Here is a 19,222-nt window from a genome sequence, read left to right on the forward strand (position 1 = left end):
ACTTGAAATTTGTGGGTGATTTGTATTGAAATAGAAGTCTTGAATAGCCTTTCTAGACTGTGCTAGTATATGTGTGGCTTTTTTTTTTGGGGGGGGGGAGAGGTCATCTTACTTGAGACGAGGTTTATTGTAATCTTGTGGAATATCATGCATACAGTAACATCCCTAGTTGAATACAACAGATGGTGTCGTCGAATTCCAAACACGTTACATACACATACAACGTTGTAATTCAGCACTATTTAGATATTATTCATACATGATAAAAAGTAAGTAAGGGGTCTATCACGCCAGGTTCGCGAAGCCAACACGGCTGTTCGCCTCATCAAACACCGTATAGACGTTGCGCATGAAACATCCCCGACGACCCAAGCATGATCAGGGACGCCACTTGAACCAACGATTCCGCCTACACATATCTCGCCAAAGTTATCGACTGCTCCGACTAACACAATATGGTATTAGATGGTAGGTAAAAGAAGCAATGACTAAATACTTACTGCTGAAATAGTCCGGGTCAATATTGTAGGATGCCCCACCAAATGCAAAAGTGATATTTGGCGGAGAGCTGCAGGGGAACAAATAGTATCCAGAAGTCCCGCATACAAACGAAGGGCAGCGCATAGCGTTGTCTACCTGCTTCCACCAAGCTTCGACTGATCGTTTTTCGCCAACGATGAGAGTAGTCCCAGAATCGATGATCATGGGTCCGCTATAGGCCTCCGTCCCAGATACATTCGAGGAACCATTAGTAAGCCAATAAGATCTGGATGTGAGGTTCGTATATGTAATGTCGCCAGTGTAAAGAGTCGAGTTGGTCCCGCCAAGGTAGAGCTCGGAGTTATTCGCCGCGAGGTACATGGAGAAAACAGACGAAGATATAGCGCCTTGGGATGCAAGATTTTCTATGAATGTGGGAGCACCGATCGAAGAAATGGAGGAAAAGGCGAGCCCCATAATGCCGTCACTAGGATCATCTGAAAAACTGCTCGATTCGGATGTGACAGCCGAGAATGACTGGCTATCATACACCGATAAGAGGTTATTTTAATGCAGGTGAGCTAGCGTGGTTGATTCCTGAACGTACTTTGTGACAGAGAGACCACCAGCAGAGACAGTGTCGGTGTAGATTGGCCCTGATGCAGTGCTCCCATCTCCATACGAGATGTTGAACTTTTGGCTACTTGTTACCTTCTTCGCGGTAGAGGACGAAGAGAAAGTGTACACATTCTTGTTTTGGCACCCATCATCCCGGCAGCTTGATGAAGGAACCCAGAGATCGGCAGAACCTCTGAGAAGAAAGTTATTAACGGGCTCGGAATAAAAATAATGCACTTACGTGTCAAAGTCAATCAGGAATTTCTGCCCTGGAGTGCCGATTGATATCTCGCCAGCCCACACTACAAACATAATTTAATTCAAAATTTCATAAAATAAAATGATAAGCCTACATTCATCCTGTTCATCAGTCAACAATACGCTTTGGCGCTTAGATTTGCCCCTTCCAAGGTTTGGAAATAGGTCAGTGCCAGTTCGTTCTTTGTAGGCATGGTTTCCTCGAGTGTATTTCCTAATATAGGTTCAGATGGCTGAAATAAAGAACGCCAAGGGATTGAACCTACCTTTCAACTCGTTCGATGTGCCGTGCTAGAGCGTCTGGCTGAATTACCCCGTTTTTAGCGAGAGATACCCGCGAGCTTGATCGTTTCTGGAGTGCTATAGAGATTCCTTGAGCAGCGGGGCTGGTCACAGGCACCGCAGAGGCAATTCCAGCAGCAGTACACACAAGGGCGAGAGTCGAGGTTTTCATATTGAGAAAAAGAAAAGGTGAACGTAGACAACTTCAGTCAGAGATGGAGAGTCGTGCTAAAGCCAATAAGCGAGGCATTATATATCAAGAGCTGGCTTTGTGAGTACTCAATGCTGCGGAGTCGCTTACACGGGAAATGTGCTGGCATCTCGAGTCGTTCTATAAATAAGTGTTACGTGCCGCTCCATCCAGTATGTCATAATCGTTGGGTTCCGAGTCTGACTCGTGGCTGTGCTGATGTCTGGAGAATAGTCACGTGACTATGGGGCTCTAAATTCATGCTTGTTACTTCGGATTCTCCCTTACAGTACAGTAAGCTTGACCGAAGGCGTACTCGCCATAAATGTTGAAATAGGAGTCGATCAAGAAAAAGCTCCTCTATCTGCGTCGTGGTTGGGTATCTTCTGTAGTATTTTCCCCTCAAAAATTAACAAGCAGGCCTCTCAAACTCTGAAGGAGTGCATTAGAACTTACTAGGCTCTGTACTAGACGTGTATATTGATGTCTTCGGGGAGTCTTTTAGACATGAATCGGACTCTTCTGGTCGATCTTGATATCCAAAACGTCGAGGAGACTTTTTTGTTAGTCCAGAAATTAGGCTACGTCAATCGTATGTCTCACATATCTAACGTCCTAGATCGATTCCCTCCACGGAGAGTGCTCATTCGTGAGTACTGATTCTATAGTCAACTTTAGGTCTTACCTTTCGCCAAGTAGGGTATCGAAGTTATGGACCAGCAAGCCTCACCTGGCTGGGTCTCAAAACGACTATACGTCTGCACTCGAACTGCTTCGTGCTTTCCAGAGTCATCTTGGTCTTGATTCCACAGGCCCGCCTCCTGTCTACGAAGCCGGCAGTGCCGAGTCTCAAAATGCAATTTTAGGCATCGGACAACTTGAAAAGCCGAAAGCTTGGATAGATACGTATTATCCACTGCTTGAAACTCCCGGAGAGAGGCGGCTGGAGTTGCTAGATGCTGGTGGTGCTGTATCTTGGAGCGCCAACCTTGAGGAACATCTTACGGGAGCAGGCAATGTAATCGGAGCATGGCATGCGTTCAGTAAATCCGGGGAAGTTAAGGTGATTTTTGACTGTACAATGACTACAAACTCCATCCTCATCATAACTAAAAAGGCAAGAATCGTCTACGCAAATTATGGTTTCAAGAGTGATTTTGAAGCACTCAAGGAAGAAGGTAGGATTTACTCGCGAATTGAGTATATTTGGCTGACTCTTCTTAGGATGTGATGTGACCGGAAGTATCGTGCTAATTAGAGAGGGTTACACTTTTCGTGGACTTCGGGTGAGATTTTTCTTGCCTCTGCTTTGCTCACTAATTTAGGTGCCTACTTTCGATAGATCAAGGAGGCTGCTAAAGCCGGTGCGATAGGGTGTTTGACGTTTAAAAACCCCAGGACAGATGATCCTGTCACCGTTCAAAACGGGTATAAGCCGTACGTTGTATCAAAATCGCAGCCAATTATATTCCAGACAAATCTAACCCAATAATAGCTGGCCAGAAGGTCCGGCTCGTAATCCACATGCAGTCACAAGAGGTCATGTTTCAGATATCAGTCACCAATCTGGTGTGGTGAGTTCTCATCTAAGTCAAGGTGTAAACTGAATTCCGGACCGGACAGGCGACCCTACCACACCTGGCTACCCCTCTTACCGAGACGCACCCCGTGTAGAGCCTAAAGGTCTCCCTTCGATCCCATCATTGCCGATCTCGTGGCATAATGCATGCATTCTCTTGAAAGAAATCGAAGATTCCGGAGGCAAGAAAAGTAAACGCGAGGTACGCTTGGTGAACAATGTTCATCGCCAAATAGGGCCAATATGGAATGTTATGGCTGTTATACCTGGTTACATTCGGGATGAAGTTGTTGTGGCAGGCAACCATCGTGATGCTTGGGTAAGTACGAAACAAAACATCGATATTTTTGTTTTGTTAAATTTAGACAGGTTTTTGGTGCGAGCGACCCTACTAGTGGGACGGTATCTTTGCATGAGATGTCCAGGTGAGTTAGAATCGTGAAAATCTTCAAAACCTAGTTGAGCATGATTTGAAAGGGGCTTGGGCCAATTGCTTCAACTCAGGTGGAAACCCTTCAGAACAATTTTGCTAGCAAGCTGGGACGGCGAAGAGGTCTGTCTTTCTACGTTACCCAGCAAAGATTTCGAATTAATTTATAAATTATCTAGTATGGGCTATTTGGGAGTACTGAGTGGGGGGAGGATTTCCAAGGTTGGTCTGTTATATTTTGCTTTAAGATCACTACGAATAGTCTGTTGCAGATTGGTTGAGAGGGCACGCTGTTGCATACTTGAACGTTGGTAAGTATTTTACATAGCTGAACTGTATGTCTTAATAAGTCCGGACAGACAAATCAACGTCCGGAAGCATGCTACGGATTCGTGGCACCCCATCTATCGCACCTCTTCTTCGGCAAGCTGCGCTTGATCTTCCTCATTATAGTAGACCTGAGTCAGGGCAGACTTTATGGGATGCACGGGACGACCGTGGTCCATTTGCAGAGCCCATCAAACAAGAAGAGCATAGTAGTGCTACTCAGCCGAAATACTGGACTGGTATCAAAACTCTTGGAAGTGGGAGCGATTATACGGTATTTCTACAACAGCTTGGGGTAGGTGTTTAGCGGAGTGCCTTTAGGCTCTGAACTCACTTGTGCCCTTGTAGATCGCATGCGGGGATCTTTCATTCACGAACACAGGTGGAGATGCTGCTTACCATTATCATTCCTTCTATGATTCCGAAGATTGGATGAACCAATACGGAGACCCGGGTTTGTATTCCCTTAAGTACTATAATTTAGGTCTAATCACCTTTTAGGATGCTTGCGTAGGGTGGCAATTGCCAAGTATTGGGGATTAGTTTTATTAAGAATGGCCAATTCGTTTATTCTTCCTCTCGACGTAAGTGATCTTGATCCATATAGTCGTACTAGGATAATTTACTTTCCATAGACTACCCAATATGCACTGGAGCTGGACGATTACCTGGACAAGTAGGGACTATAATTACTTATTTTGGTACTAATTATTGAAGGTTGGATACAGGATCGTCAAACTATACCCTCTCTTCCGAATGAGCTTGATATCTCACAATTGCGCAAAGCGATTAAAGAAGTGCAAGCTGCGAGCAAGAATCTCGACCGCGATAAGGCTCAGGTCACTATCAGACTGAAGGAGTACTTTAATCGGGTTGGGGAAAGTGGTGGTCAAAATACTAGGACAATACTCCAAGAAGCTTTCTCCTGGCTTGATCGCAAAGAGGTTGCAAACTCTGGGTTAGCACAGCTTATGATAGATGTAAGCTCAATAAACAAGAAGCTTGCTAATTTCGAGCGAGGATTTATCTCGGAGGCTGGGCTGCCTGGGCGTGAATGGTAAGTAACTTTTGCACTCAATTTGAAACCCGATTATTGAATTTCCATAGGTACCGCCATTTGATAGTAGCACCGGGGAAATGGATCGTAAGTAGACATCTATGCCCTATGAGACGAAGTCGATGTATGCATGTATCTCTAGGGCTATGGTGCAACCAATTTCCCATCTTTGACCGAGGCAATCACCGAATTTCGCGATCCCGTCCTAGCGGCAGAGCAAGTTCAACGACTTACTCACCTTCTTTGTAATTTAGCTGAGTCGTTGAATGAATGAATAGATTATACCGCTCTAGATAATCAACGTTCATATGTGTCTGTGCTATGCGCCCTCTGTTATATTCTAGCTGCTATATTGTATAAAATGTTTCTTTGCAGGAGGCTTTGTTTATATCACACGATTCGCTCTGAGAATGCGCTAAAGATTGAAGGCAGGAAGACGTGAGAAGTACATAGGGTTTTCCGGCCCGAAGGCTATTACGGTATACCCAATGAACTGGCTCGAATGCTTATTCCCTTTCGCCTCGTACTGAACTCGGTCAGCAACCGTGTAAGATGGTCCGTCTAATTCGGTTCGAATCTTGGCTTAGAATACGTAGGAGACACCACCTCATTGTTGCCTTGGCGCTGTTATGCTGTAGGCTGACTCTAACATCCGTCAATTACCAGGCATAGCCCACTCCATGACAAACTTTTATCGTTTCAATGCGAATTGCTATGCATTCCTTCCTTTGGGCTTTTTTCGGCTATTTAGCCAGGGAGACTCCTGTTTCTACGTCATCATGACGGTGACGAGGAAATCTTCTGCTGCGGGAGTCTATAGAGCAACCGTCAACAAGCTTTGCCAGAAGCTTGGCTGGAATCATAATTCTTCGTATCGAAATATGATGCGGGATTTATTGTGTAAGGTGGTTACCATTTTTGATTTTCGAATCCCGAACAGTTGCCAAATGCAGTACGCGATGCGTTGTATGTGACCGGCAATTGGTGAACTTAAGGCATTTATACGAACAGAATGCACTATCTATTTAGCTTGAGAGGGCTTTTCTGCACAATATGACAAGAACCGCAATAGTCGAACTGATCGAGAAGCCCGATTATTTACATACCTATACTAAGCTTGGTAGTCGTTGATGAGGTGTCAGTTATGCCAAGCCAATTTTTCCGGTTTTCATTTTATGTCTATTAGCTCCTCTCCAAGGAAACACTAGAAGCCATTCGACGTACCAGCATTACCCAAGGTAATGCATAAAAACAGGACTTTCAGATTGGTGACGGTCATCACAGTTTAACCCACAACTTTCTTTTACTTCCAACTATACAACATGCGCTCTGTTATTTCTCTCCTTTTTGCTACCGCAACCACCGTTCTTGGGCACGGTTATGTTCAAGAAGTTGTCACATCGTCCGGAACATACACTGGGTACCTTCCTTACAGTGACCCATATACCAGTCCTGCACCTGAGAGGGTTATTCGTAAGATTCCTGGTAAGGTGTCACGTTGTTTCGCATAGTACTCTTGAATTAAATTATATCAAGGTAACGGTCCTGTTGAGGATCTCACGTCCATCGACATCCAATGCAATGGCTGGTCATCGGGCGGAGTGGCTGGATCTGTCCCTGCAGCTAGATGGCGGTCGCTGCAGCTGGTACGCAAGTCGCACTGTGAGTTAAGAACGGGTAGTCCATATATCTAGCAACGATTGACCGGATACAGCAACTGGACAACCTGGCCTGACTCTCATGTCGGCCCTGTCATCACGTATATGGCACGCGCACCATCCGACATTACTAAGTGGAATCCTGGAAAGGAGTAAGATACTGCCTTTGACTAAAGGAGCGAGTACTTATATCAATATCTCAGAGCGGTTTGGTTCAAAGTTGCTCAGCAAGGCTATGAAAATGGGAAGTGGGCCGCCACAGACATCCTGACCGGCGAAAATAACAGCATTGCTCGCTTCACAATCCCTGCCTCTCTTAAGGCTGGGCAGTACCTCATCCGGTATGTATGCTTTTTTTGGTACCGGATATTCCTAGGTAACATCCGTTTCCATTTATTTCAGCCACGAGATTATTGCTCTCCATTCCGGTGCGTTCTCAGTTCTTCTGTTCATAACAAGCCTAGTTCTCATAGTTTGATCTAGCTTATGCCTATCCTGGTGCTCAATTTTACCCGTCCTGCATTCAAGTAGAGGTCACCGGCTCTGGCACCGAGACTGGTCCTTCCGAACTTGTTGCTTTCCCTGGAGCCTACACCGAGACTACACCCGGGGTTAGTATCTATGATATTTACACAGGAATCAAATAATGAGAAACGATCATAGATTGTATTTGACGCATACAAAGGGGCAGCGTATCCCATCCGTGAGTACCAATCACCGATTTTATCCAAAATACTTGAACTCATCTGATTCCGATCCGTAGCTGGCCCTGCCGTGTAAGTCAATCACTCCCGCTCAGCTTTATTTTTAAGGGGTGTTCATCTATATTTTCAGTTGGACTGGAGGTGCTGGATCTCCTGCTAGCAATGCACCCGTCGCTGCGACTAGTGCTGCATCAACGCCGGTTCAGAATACCAGTGTTGGCACCCCCACCACTGCCGCCGCTGGCACTTCTAAAGCACCTTCAAGCACAGCTGCTGCGCCTTCATCTACTTCCCCTGCTTCGGTAGGTTTACTTAGGAAGATTCTATTGTATACTTTCTGACGCGTATTTCAGCTCCCATCCTCAGCATCAACATCAGGAGCCGTGGCACAATATGGTCAATGCGGTGGAACGGGCTACACTGGGCCTACTGTAAGTATTGCTTCTGCTAACACCATTGATTGTCGTTCACTGACGCATCCCATCTCAGGCCTGTGTATCTCCATTCACCTGCAAGAAGAACAACGATTACTACTCTCAATGTTTGTAATCAGGAGATAGTTTCTGCTACTTCCATTACCGGTGACTTCTCATCTATTGGATGCGATTATGTATATAACCATACGCATTTATTGATAGCATTGACTCCACGTTCCATTATTTTAAGTTGAATCAGAGAGAATTATCGATCGCATTGATATGGTGAATCAACGCACCCAGATCTGGCGAGGGCCTAATTACCAACATATGGACCCGTTGGAAGTATGGCAAACCCTTACTTGATGACATCATTGGTCACTTCGAGTATCACTTACTATATGCAGACTATGTGATTCAGAGTCACAAGGGGAGCAACTCCTGCGAAGTAATCCCAGCTATACATGATGAGTAGAGATCCGACAATTTTGCCGGTTGCGTAGACTTCAATTTGATCGTCTTGATTTCACATCTTAGCCCAATCGGAGTCCAGTCTGAATAACCTTGCTCAGATAACCTGCCTCACGCTAAACCATATCGGGCATGATATAATTAAACTGCATCCTATCTCATTTATATCGTGAAGTGTACTTAATGGGATCATCAACCAAGTACTATACGATCGGGTAGTAATAAAATCAGTCAGCACGTGAGACCGAGTTCATCACCTCATACCTCGTTCACCCATCCCAACCCGCGAACCCATGGCCGGAACAACTCCTGGTAGACAAAAAATCTCCAGACGGTCAACCCAAAAAGACCGCGACCAAAATCATCTCGAACGAAACCGAAATAGCCGAAGCCAACCCTAACGGAAATATAGTCCATAGTTTCTCAGATGGACACGCCGGCATACTGCGAGGCGTCCCGAAAGTAGGGCTTGGCTATATCGTGAAATATGGGAGAAAAATACTAGCAGACGAATCACGTAGCATCGGACCGAGGGCGAACATATACGACGCGGAAATGCTAGGCATCACTATGTGCCTAGGCAGATCCGTCCAGATCGCTGAACAAGTCCAAGCGTCGCAGATCATCATATATTGCGACAACTAAGCAGCCGTCAAGTCCATTGCAATGCTACATAGACACCCAGCTCAATACGCCGCTCGAATATTCCACCAGCACGCCCACTCCTTTCTGTCCAAAAAAGCCAACCGTCACATCACAGTCAAATAGCTACCAGGACATTCAAAAATTGCTGGCAACGAGCGAGCAGACGAAGCCGCGAAGAGGAGCGAGGAGCTCCGCCCCACCCCATATTCAACAGAACGATCACTTGGTCAAGAGCTAACGCAACGAAACGAGCAACGAGTACATGGAGGAAAACTTGGGACGAGCACGTCGCGGCACGGCCCGACTCTGGCACTTTCATATGTTGAATTCTTATGTATATAGATGTATATAAATGTATTACTAAACTAAACTAAATCGTATACAAAAGTAAAGACAGTAAAGAGAAGTAGAGATAGAGAGGGGTAAGGATAGAGGGCTCGTGTGCGGGCCTTTATATATCCCAAGAAACCTACCGAGTCATATGGTAAATTGCTGCGCATATGACTGCGCACTGAATGACTCGTACTTACTGACTCGATTACTGCGCATAGAACATACTAGAAGAATCTAGTATTTACAAGATATTTCAACACTCCCCCTTAATCGAGTAAGTGTCGATACATTCAATTAATTCAATCTTATTCATTTACAATCGTTACAGATCCCAGTTTCATTATTTCAGTTATTCGTGTAATTAAAATCTTCAGCTAATTAATTATCCTTCGCTCATCGGCTTGCCCATGATTCCTTGCATTAGATAACTAAACTGTGGTGCGGGTAACGCTTTAGTAAAAGCGTCGGCTAAGTTTTCTTTAGTTGGTACGTACAGTGTAGCTACCTTGCGTTTCTCTATGAGATCTCGCATGAAGTGGTGTTGGATGTCGATGTGTTTCGATCGTCCATGGAATTGCGATTCTTCGGACAGAGCGAGCGCAGCAAGGTTGTCTGAAACAATTAATGTTGGTGTGTCAGCAACGTATTGTAATTCCTCAAAAAATTGACGGAGCCACATAGCTTGAGTACATGCGTGAGATAACGCCATATACTCCGCTTCCATTGTCGATAAGGCAACAGTTGCTTGCTTCTTAGCTGACCAAGATATAGCAGCTCCTCCAAGCATAAACACATGACCGGAAACAGACTTACAATCTAGTAAGTTGCTTCCCCAATCGGCGTCAGAATAGCCTAATTCGCCAAAGTCTTTGTTTGATCGGCAATATGTTATCCCAAGAGCTGGTGTGCCCTTTAGGTAGCGTACTAGGCGCTTAACTGCTGTCACGTGCGCCGGACCAAAGCACAAAGTAAATTGTGCAAGGTGTGCGACAGCGTAAGCTATGTCTGGTCGTGTGCATAGGGCGGCATACAGTAGCTTACCAATGTATGTACCATAATTGAACTTTGGTTTGACTCCTTTGTATTGAGTGAGTTGTACGGTTGGGCTAAAAGGAGTGTCGGCGGGGTAAGCTTCTGCAAGGCCTGCATAATCAACTAGTGAGTTAATATATGCTGCTTGGTTGAGTGTGATGATGCCATTCTTACGATCGCGTTGGAATGCTATTCCAAGGAAGTGATGTATTGGTCTGAGGTCGCGCATGTCAAATGCGCGCAAGAGTTTGGATATTGTAATATCAGAGTGGTTTGGCGATGATATGACAATTGAATTGTCAACATGTGTAGCTATGATTGACACACACAGCTCACCGTTAATGTTGTTGATTTGGTGGTATACACATGCGTCGGTAAAGCATGGTGTGTATCCGATCGCTTTCAGCTTTGTGTTGTATAGTTTATTCCACATCCGTCCTGCTTGTTTCAGTCCGTAAATTGATCGCTTTAATTTTAACACTTTGTTTGTACCGTCGCTAAAATAAGGGATTTGCTGCATGTATAAATCTTTGTCGACTTCGGCGTGTAGGTAAGCCGAGTTTACATTGAGCTGTTGTATATCCCAATTGTACTGGTTAGCAATTGATACGAGCGTACGGATTGAATCAAGACGTACAACGGGTGCGAATGTCTTGTCAAAATCAATGCCGGGTTGCTGACTAAATCCTTGGGCTACGAGTCTTGCCTTGTGTTGGATGGGTGTGCCGTTCTTGTCGTGCTTGAGTACAAGGACCCATTTGTTCCCCATCGCCTTGCGTTCGGGTGGTAAGTCTGTTAGTTCGTACGTTCCCATTTGTTCGAGGGTGCTGACCTCCTTGGCCATTGCCTTCCACCATTCCTCTGCGTTTGGCCCGGATAGCGCCTCCGCAACGGTAGGACTGTTGGTCGTCGGCGTCGGCGGTTCATTGTTGATGAACGTCCACGTTGGTTCCATATCTCCGGACGACGCCAAGGTGGGGTTTGGCTGTTCGGGGATCAATGGTTCATTGAGGTATAGCTGTTTGAATTGTTTGCAAAGTTCGTCGATGGTTGGTTTGGGTGTTGTTGGGGTGACCATTGAGTAGGTAAGGTCCGGGGTGCCGGTATCGGTGGGTAGTACGGTGGAGGGACTGTTGAAGAAGTTGTATGCGCTAGGTACAGTGTTGTCGGAGCTATTGGGGTCGCTGGGCGTGATAGGGACATTGGAGAACTCTATTAAAAGGTTAGCAGTTTCGTTCTTTGGCTGAGAACCTGACTGACCGGACATGGGAGGGTGCCGGATCTTGAGGGTAATCCCTCCTTGCACGTTGTCGAGTTCGATGGGAGCAACATTAGGATTCCAACTGCGGGTTTGGACTCCTGCGTTGTTGGTTCCGGACGTAAGTGTGTTGAGTTGTTGTAGTGCATTTGTAGTCGCGCTAGGGTTAATGCGCATAGCAGAGTGAGAACGAGTAGTATAAGGTTTAAGTACGTTATTGTGAGTGAGTTTTGTTGGTTTGTTGGATGCTTTTTGTTCAATCTTAGGCTCACTTTTTATATCTACAGGTTTGTTCGAGTCACTCTTTTCTTCCTTGCTGACTGTATGCACTCCCCCTGTTCCAGCAGGTTCTTTTGGTCGTTCCGCAGCGCTGTCGGCATGAGTCATCTCCCCCTCAGCGGGCGGAGCGACTGTATCTCCCCAATCCTGGTTGATTCCGGGTTCTTCACTAACCGTGTTTACTCTTGGAAAGGTAATGTTCCTCGAGTGTAATATCCTGTTCAGTCCTGATTTGTAGTATCTCCAGCTTTTGCCTTGTACTTCCAATATTCCAACAAATATTGCTTGGAATGCTTTTGCGTCTAACTTAGATCAATCTCCGGTTTGATCTAGTACGTAGCATTTACTTCCCCACGGTCTTAATGTACTAACATTTGGTTTCTTGCCCCAAAATGACTCGAATGGAGTCATCCAAAACGTTCTGTGCACTTGTGTCGGAACTCGATTCTTAAGGTAACAGGCGTATGCGATCGCCTTGTTCCATAGGAATTTTGGCGCGTTTGACTTGAGCATCATTGCTCGCGCCTTATCGGTGAGTGTCCGGTTTAATCTCTCAGCTATACCATTTTGCTGAGATGAATGCGGGGCCGTTGTTTCTAATATCGTCCCTTTCTGTGCCGCATACTCAATCCATTCTTTGTTCACAAACTTGCCTCCGTTATCAAAACGGACTTTCTTTATTTTCTTTTCTTTTTGTGTATTTAACATTGCTTCAAATGCCTTATATTCATTCAGCGTTTTGTCTTTGTGCCTAAGGAATCCCAAGCAAGTAAATCTTGTAGCTACGTCTGTGAATGATACATAGTATCTGTATCGGCTGATTGAGAGTGTACGCGCGGGTCCCCATACATCGGTAACTATTAACTCACCAATATCGGATATTTTTGTTGCCAATTCATTCGGATATGGTTGTGTATGTGCCTTTGCTTGTATGCATACTTTGCATTCGAAGTTGAGTCCTTCTTTGTCTTTGTTTATTTCCATTCCTTTGATCGCTTCGGTGCTTTTCAGGCGTTGGAGAGCTTGCGGACTAATATGTCCTAGCGCGTTTTGTGCCATTCAAACCAAGTTTGACCGGTTTGTTTCATCAGCGCCAACTCATTGGTTGTTTTCTTCATTCTTGCTGTTTCCTTACTAACTGCTGTTCCACTGATTTTCCATAAATTTCCGTGTTCGCAATCACTCAGTTTTGATCCGTAAGTGATTGGATCATTGTTTGCACCGTATATGACTAATCGGTCCCGATCCATTGATATCCGATAGCCTTTATCGGTTACTAGCAATAAGCTGATAAGGTTTGCCGGGGAGCTCAGCACATATGCTACATTAGTAAGTTTGATACTTCTATATTCATCTTTGTCTGGGTTGGCTAAGCATAATAGCTCCACTGTACCTTGGCCCAATATGGGCTCCTTACCAGTCACGCCTGTAACATATCCTGTCAATCAATTATACTCACTGAATAGGCTTCTATTGTTTGCTATGTGAGTTGTTGTTCCACTATCGGCGATCCAGGTGTTCGTTGGCTTACTTCCATATATATTCGAATTCTCAAGGGTCAAGAACGCGTAGTCGGCACGGCTGTTATTGTCCTCAACGGCTATATGCGTCCTTGCATTGCCGTTTCGGGCTTTGTTTGGTGCATTGAACTTTCTATTTGTTCCTTTGCCATTGTTCTGACCGGGTTTGTATGCACCTCCACCTGGGCCCCTACATTCGGCTGCCCAGTGTCCTATCTTACCGCAGTTGTTGCATTTAGACTTGGACTTATCTGGTCCCTTACTGCCGGTACGTATAGGTTTATTGAAGCTCGCTTTGTTTGTACTAAAGAATGCTTTCCCTTCTGGGTTTCGGGCATTCTTTCTATGTGCTTTGGCTGTTATGCGCAATCTAATGTCATTTACTTGGTTTGATAACACGCTGTTATCTTGTAAATTGAATTGGAAACTTACTGATTGGGAGAATGAATCCCATGAGTCAGGTAAGCTCGCAATCAATGTTGTGATCCAGTCGGCTTCAGTGCATGAGCCGGGACTAATTGTTTATTGTTATTCGCTGGAACCATCCGCGCATGCGTTGGATGTGTTCCTCGATGTCTTCGCCATCAGTCATTTGGTGACTGAAAAACTTTCTTCGTAGGTCAATGAGTCCGACCGTTCCCTTGACTTGGTAAGTCGTTGCGAGGGCGTTCCAAGCGTCGGCAGACGTTGTGCATCCTTGTATTAGGTTTAGTACACTTCCGTTGACTCTTAATCTTATATTAGATAATGCTTTTCGGTCGGCTTTAACCCATTTCGTGTACTCGTCGTTAGTTGCTGTATATTCATAGTCGGGCAATGGTTTGCCCTCGTCATCTTTCCGGTTTCTTTCGGTTTTCAGTACAGTCTTGCTAGGTGCAATAATTGTCTTGTTTACGTAGCCATATAGATCAAGATCTGATAATATGTCTTCCATCTGTATGCGCCACATATTATAATTCTCAGTTCCCCGAAGGGGTGCAATCCGGTGCGTTCCGCTAGCTGCACCGGGGGCTGAAGTGCTTGCTACAGCTTCGGCCATGTTTAATGTACTCGAGTAAGTGTGTTATATATCTATCTATCTACAGTTGGTTATTGAGCGTACAATCGGGGCTCATAACCTGTTGAATTCTTATGTATATAGATGTATATATAAATGTATTACTAAACTAAACTAAATCGTATACAAAAGTAAAGACAGTAAAAGAGAAGTAGAGATAGAGAGGGGTAAGGATAGAGGGCTCGTGTGCGGGCCTTTATATATCCCAAGAAACCTACCGAGTCATATGGTAAATTGCTGCGCATATGACTGCGCACTGAATGACTCGTACTTACTGACTCGATTACTGCGCATAGAACATACTAGAAGAATCTAGTATTTACAAGATATTTCAACATCATACCCAGCAACCCTTCGCTGAAACTACACCCCATATTCAACCACTCGAAATTCCCACGTAACGTACAATGCCGGTTAGTCCAATTTCTTACCGGACACGGCTTCTACGGAGAATACAGCGCTCGCTTCCACCCTCACGTTGACCCACAATGCTCTTGCGGCGAACCCAAACAAACGCCCGAACACCTACTAATGTTCTGCCCGGATACGGAAGAACACAGGCACATCATCACAAGTGTATCACCTGATCGCTCCTGGGAGGAGATTTTCGGAACACTGCCGGGACTGGAGGCAGTATCTGAGTTCATACTCAAGTCGGGCATTGGAAAGTGTGGGGATCCGCCGGCAACCGCTCAACCTCTGTAGGACCTTACGTCCACGTCCATACGTCCCTACCAGCGTCGCTAACGTGACCCCGGTGCTCTTCCCTCTACCGTTTCCTTTTTACCTATCATCGTTATTACTGTATTTCTCCAAAATATTTATACATGGATCTCTTACTGTCTCTTATTTATCGCATCACATCACACGCGAGCGACGACATGGATCAGGATAAGCACAATAGGGGCTCGGGGCGAACGAGGCAAACCGCTCATTATAAATCAACTTGGAACAATCTTATTACATCTCTTCGACTTTCAAAGGGCACAACGAAAGAAAGGACAACAAATAAAAATAGAGTTAACAAAAAGGAAACAGCCTTTCACTGTGGTGTGATAAGATCCTGAAAATCAGTACATCAGTAAAAGATTCCTTTTTTCAGTAGGATATGGCCTGAAAATTACAATGTTACTATGCCTCCCTCAGCATGAATCAGACTATGGAAGAATTGATACCTAAAATCAGTATGTATTGACCTTGATTTCAGCTCAATTCTCACTTAAATACACGCACTGATTTTCAGCATTATAACCTTGTACAGTGTTTCTGGCTTGTTCGAGTCTGGTCACATAGGGTGGGTCCGGCTGGTCTACACAAGTTATCTGTACAGACCAACACTCGATCAGGAGTAACAAATAGAATCTGAAGCAACCTTGAGCACTCCTGATCATCCAAAGAGGTCGTTGGGATTGAGCTATTGTGAGCTATTGTGCTGATTGGCAATCAAAACATAGCAACCTTGGTAGCGGATTTCAAATTATCCTGCATCGTAACCCCACAGCTTCTTATGTTCGCACACCACAGTGCACGCTTGATTTAGGGAACTCATATCCGAGTTTCGCGAACCGATACAATGGACTGAATTAGGTTACCCCTGCTGGTCTATCGCTGTGGGCTGTCGAATAGCAACATGCCCTACTAGCTCACTGATAAATACGGAGAACCAATCGCTTATGGCAGGTTGGCACTTGCATCTTCCTCCACGTATCCTCTCTCCAGCAAGAACACTCTAACAAATCTTCGCATTTGAATCGAATATATTACCTGACAACTGTTGCAATCGGGTTCTTCGCTGGTCAGTTGCAGTCTTACTTGTGAAATGGGATGGACGTGGTTTTTCGTATGCCAATAAGCTATTTTATTTGTATGATCGTCATATTGATCATATGAAGAACTCTTTGGCTCCACTTTCCCTTAATTTACTATCAAATGATGCAATGCTACAAGTCTCGAATGGTTGTTGTAGATTCAGCTTCTCATGGACCGGACCGTAGTATCACTACGATTGGGACTTTCACGCACACCACGCTTCCTTGGCATTTGGGGTTACGATCACCTGTGCTCTAATACCTCCCACTAATCTCCGATATGTCTTTATAAATACCTGTAGCTTGCACCTCGTTCGACATCATTTTTCATTCGATCTCATTCACTCACTCCTTAAACCTGTTCACTTCATTATGAACGCCATCAACATTGGCCTATTGTTTTCTTTATTTGCATTCCAAGTTTCTGCTGCACCTGGCCTCGCTCTTGACATTGCAGGTAATCATAAATCATTCTACACTTTCCCTTGGATATCTTCTCATTTTGTTACTATCAAAGCCCCTTCTTCTGCGGTCGACGTCGACAGTTTGATCGTAAAAGCGTCACTTAAGAACACTGGAGATGTCACTCTGAAGGTTAGTCACTCATTTCTTTTATTAGAATTATCACCAATAGCCTTCTAGCTCTTGAACGACCCTCGCTCAGTACTGTCCAAGGCCAATACCAACACCTTTAGCATATCATCAGCGTCCGGAACGCCCAAGTTTACAGGCTTGAGGGTCAAATACGTTCCATCCCAAGCCGCAAAATCAAGCAACAGCTCTGCTTTTACGACTCTGGCACCCGGCCAGACTATCGAGATCGACCATAATTTGGCGGGAACCTACAATTTCACGCGATGCGGCGAAGGGGCTTATAATGTATGGTGTTACCTTACTCGTGTCTCTCTTCTAATAACCCATTGCCGCTCCTATAGTTCAGTACATTGAATACCTTCAATTACATAGACGAATCCGGAGAGCTAAAGACTATTGAGGCCTCGATTAAATCGCATCAACTCAAGGTGGCGGGTAAACTCGCTACTACTAATCGCTACACCGTAACTGCCTCTGTTACTAGGCGTGCACTCTCCTTCACCGGTTGCAGTGCCGACCAACAGTCCCAGATCAAAGAGGCCGCGACGTACGTTTTCATTTATTTCACTGCTGACTTACAATATAATAATTTGATTTCAGTGCCTCGGATGCTATGGTTTCCAATGCCAACTCTTACCTCTCAGGTCTCGCTTCAGGCAAACCACGCTATACGACCTGGTTCGGGACATTCGACAAATCCCGTTATAACTCTGTTGCATCTCATTTCAAAAATATTGGAACGGACGCTTCGTCGATGAACTACGATTGTAGCGACTGCTTGACTCACCCCAGCATGGACTACCCAAACACCTATGCGTATGTTGACCCAAACGTACCTACCAAGATATATCTCTGCGGAGCATTCTGGCGGGCGCCCACGTAAGTCCTTTATCATACAGTGTCTGGGTCTCGTAATATAACCATCATTTTAAATAATGCAGTACTGGCACTGACTCCAAAGCCGGAACTATTGTTCACGAAAATTCACACTTTGTTGCCAATGGGGCGGTCGAAGACCACGTTTACGGTCAGGGTGACGCGCAAGCTCTGGCAAAGTCCAATCCTGCTCAGGCTATTATGAACGCTGACAGCCACGAGTACTTGTAAGAATAATTTATTTGATTTAGATGTTAGTAGGGCACTAACTTCTGGAACCCTAGCGCGGAGAACACACCAACACTTTCTTAGGTTTCCGAATAGGCTTCATCATGTTTTCGCATCCACAATACTGTATTCGCATTTCCGTTCAGTGGATGCCATCGTCTCTGCCATACGGTTTCAGAATTAATCTATGTAACTTCACCCCAGAGCCCGAGCACGTTTATGATATAGCTCTACGGAAAGGTTTGTGTGAGAATGAATATTCCCTATGTCACAGACAAGGCCAACTTACCGCTGCGTTCCACAAGACTCACAGCAATCCTAATGTGTCTGCTCGCTGAGGTTCTCTTCCGGTCCGAATTTATTCAAATCAAGATCATTAGACGTATCAGCCATCGTTTATAGTAGCCAGACTCATAGTCTTTCAAAGTGCTTCTCTTATGACATATGACCCAAGTACTATGCCGCATATAACTAGGTGATACCAGCTCGGAATATGTTAAGTTGAATTGAAATCTGCCAAAGTATTCCAAATATTCATTGAGGCATTCTCGTCAAAGGCTTCTGTTGCACAAGGTTCCAAGGTTCGCCATCATCAAAAGTTTTGCCAAATGATGCCTTTCAAGTGTTTTGTGCGTTCAGCCGACCATAGCTCTGCCGAATGATGCTCAGGTGCTATGCTCACGTGCACGTTCGGAGCTTCCTCGCGCCTCTATCGCTATGTTATCGACGACTAATTCCCGTAGATATGTCCTCGGAGGATATTTATAAGCAATATCATAGGTTGGTTGCTATCAAGCAAATCTTCAATGGGATGCCTAGCAATGCTTCTTTACCGTAAGAGTGGTCTCATGCTTTCCTTGCTTGGAGTTAAGCGTGAAATCCGGGCCACATGCACAAACAAATTTGTCGGCATGCACCCCTATTGGATCGTCTCCCAATATCTATTTCTCAGGTGGAGGTAGAGAAATGCTTGGCGAATATTGTATCAACATTAGATTCTCCGGGTTTCAATCCTATGCCCTCGTTCCATATCGTGTATGTGAGCTCAAGGGGTCGTGCGCTCAAATGACTCTTGCACGATTATATAAAGAGCGGAAATAGCTGTAAAACCATCATTCCAAA

The 19,222-nt window shown here is 45.0% G+C and overlaps 5 protein-coding genes across 5 annotated transcripts; 3 read left to right on the top strand and 2 right to left on the bottom strand.

Annotated features, from left to right (window-relative positions):
- Nucleotides 1-242: 242 nt before the first annotated feature.
- RhiXN_10332 (aspartyl protease) lies at nucleotides 243-1,810 on the bottom strand (the record flags this gene model as incomplete). The annotated part of the gene is made up of 6 exons (XM_043330148.1): nucleotides 243-445; nucleotides 501-1,021; nucleotides 1,088-1,291; nucleotides 1,340-1,400; nucleotides 1,452-1,570; nucleotides 1,623-1,810. The coding sequence occupies 6 exons, from the start codon at nucleotides 1,808-1,810 to the stop codon at nucleotides 243-245; spliced, it is 1,296 nt and encodes a 431-aa protein (XP_043184245.1).
- A 525-nt stretch (nucleotides 1,811-2,335) lies between these two features.
- On the top strand, nucleotides 2,336-5,495 carry RhiXN_10333 (vacuolar protein sorting-associated protein; the record flags this gene model as incomplete). The annotated part of the gene is made up of 18 exons (XM_043330149.1): nucleotides 2,336-2,391; nucleotides 2,448-2,477; nucleotides 2,528-2,891; nucleotides 2,946-3,006; nucleotides 3,053-3,114; nucleotides 3,171-3,265; nucleotides 3,324-3,397; nucleotides 3,452-3,726; nucleotides 3,777-3,832; nucleotides 3,885-3,960; nucleotides 4,017-4,059; nucleotides 4,110-4,148; nucleotides 4,197-4,459; nucleotides 4,513-4,618; nucleotides 4,666-4,748; nucleotides 4,893-5,221; nucleotides 5,272-5,308; nucleotides 5,364-5,495. The coding sequence occupies 18 exons, from the start codon at nucleotides 2,336-2,338 to the stop codon at nucleotides 5,493-5,495; spliced, it is 2,181 nt and encodes a 726-aa protein (XP_043184246.1).
- Nucleotides 5,496-6,543: 1,048 nt separating this feature from the next.
- On the top strand, nucleotides 6,544-9,115 carry RhiXN_10334 (glycoside hydrolase family 61 protein; the record flags this gene model as incomplete). The annotated part of the gene is made up of 12 exons (XM_043330150.1): nucleotides 6,544-6,706; nucleotides 6,758-6,867; nucleotides 6,916-7,031; nucleotides 7,083-7,220; nucleotides 7,282-7,307; nucleotides 7,363-7,490; nucleotides 7,543-7,582; nucleotides 7,643-7,655; nucleotides 7,714-7,885; nucleotides 7,937-8,014; nucleotides 8,073-8,124; nucleotides 8,706-9,115. The coding sequence occupies 12 exons, from the start codon at nucleotides 6,544-6,546 to the stop codon at nucleotides 9,113-9,115; spliced, it is 1,446 nt and encodes a 481-aa protein (XP_043184247.1).
- A 715-nt stretch (nucleotides 9,116-9,830) lies between these two features.
- On the bottom strand, nucleotides 9,831-14,576 carry RhiXN_10335 (Retrovirus-related Pol polyprotein from transposon TNT 1-94; the record flags this gene model as incomplete). The annotated part of the gene is made up of 3 exons (XM_043330151.1): nucleotides 9,831-12,319; nucleotides 13,549-14,051; nucleotides 14,080-14,576. The coding sequence occupies 3 exons, from the start codon at nucleotides 14,574-14,576 to the stop codon at nucleotides 9,831-9,833; spliced, it is 3,489 nt and encodes a 1,162-aa protein (XP_043184248.1).
- Nucleotides 14,577-16,774: 2,198 nt separating this feature from the next.
- Nucleotides 16,775-18,184, top strand: RhiXN_10336 (peptidyl-Lys metalloendopeptidase; the record flags this gene model as incomplete). The annotated part of the gene is made up of 7 exons (XM_043330152.1): nucleotides 16,775-16,859; nucleotides 16,920-16,996; nucleotides 17,045-17,281; nucleotides 17,338-17,543; nucleotides 17,597-17,875; nucleotides 17,938-18,099; nucleotides 18,157-18,184. 7 exons carry the CDS (start codon nucleotides 16,775-16,777, stop codon nucleotides 18,182-18,184), a joined length of 1,074 nt encoding a protein of 357 aa, XP_043184249.1.
- Between the last annotated feature and the right edge of the window lie 1,038 nt (nucleotides 18,185-19,222).

This window comes from Rhizoctonia solani, chromosome 11 (assembly GCF_016906535.1).
Source record: "Rhizoctonia solani chromosome 11, complete sequence".
Classification (NCBI taxonomy): Eukaryota; Fungi; Basidiomycota; class Agaricomycetes; order Cantharellales; family Ceratobasidiaceae; genus Rhizoctonia; species Rhizoctonia solani.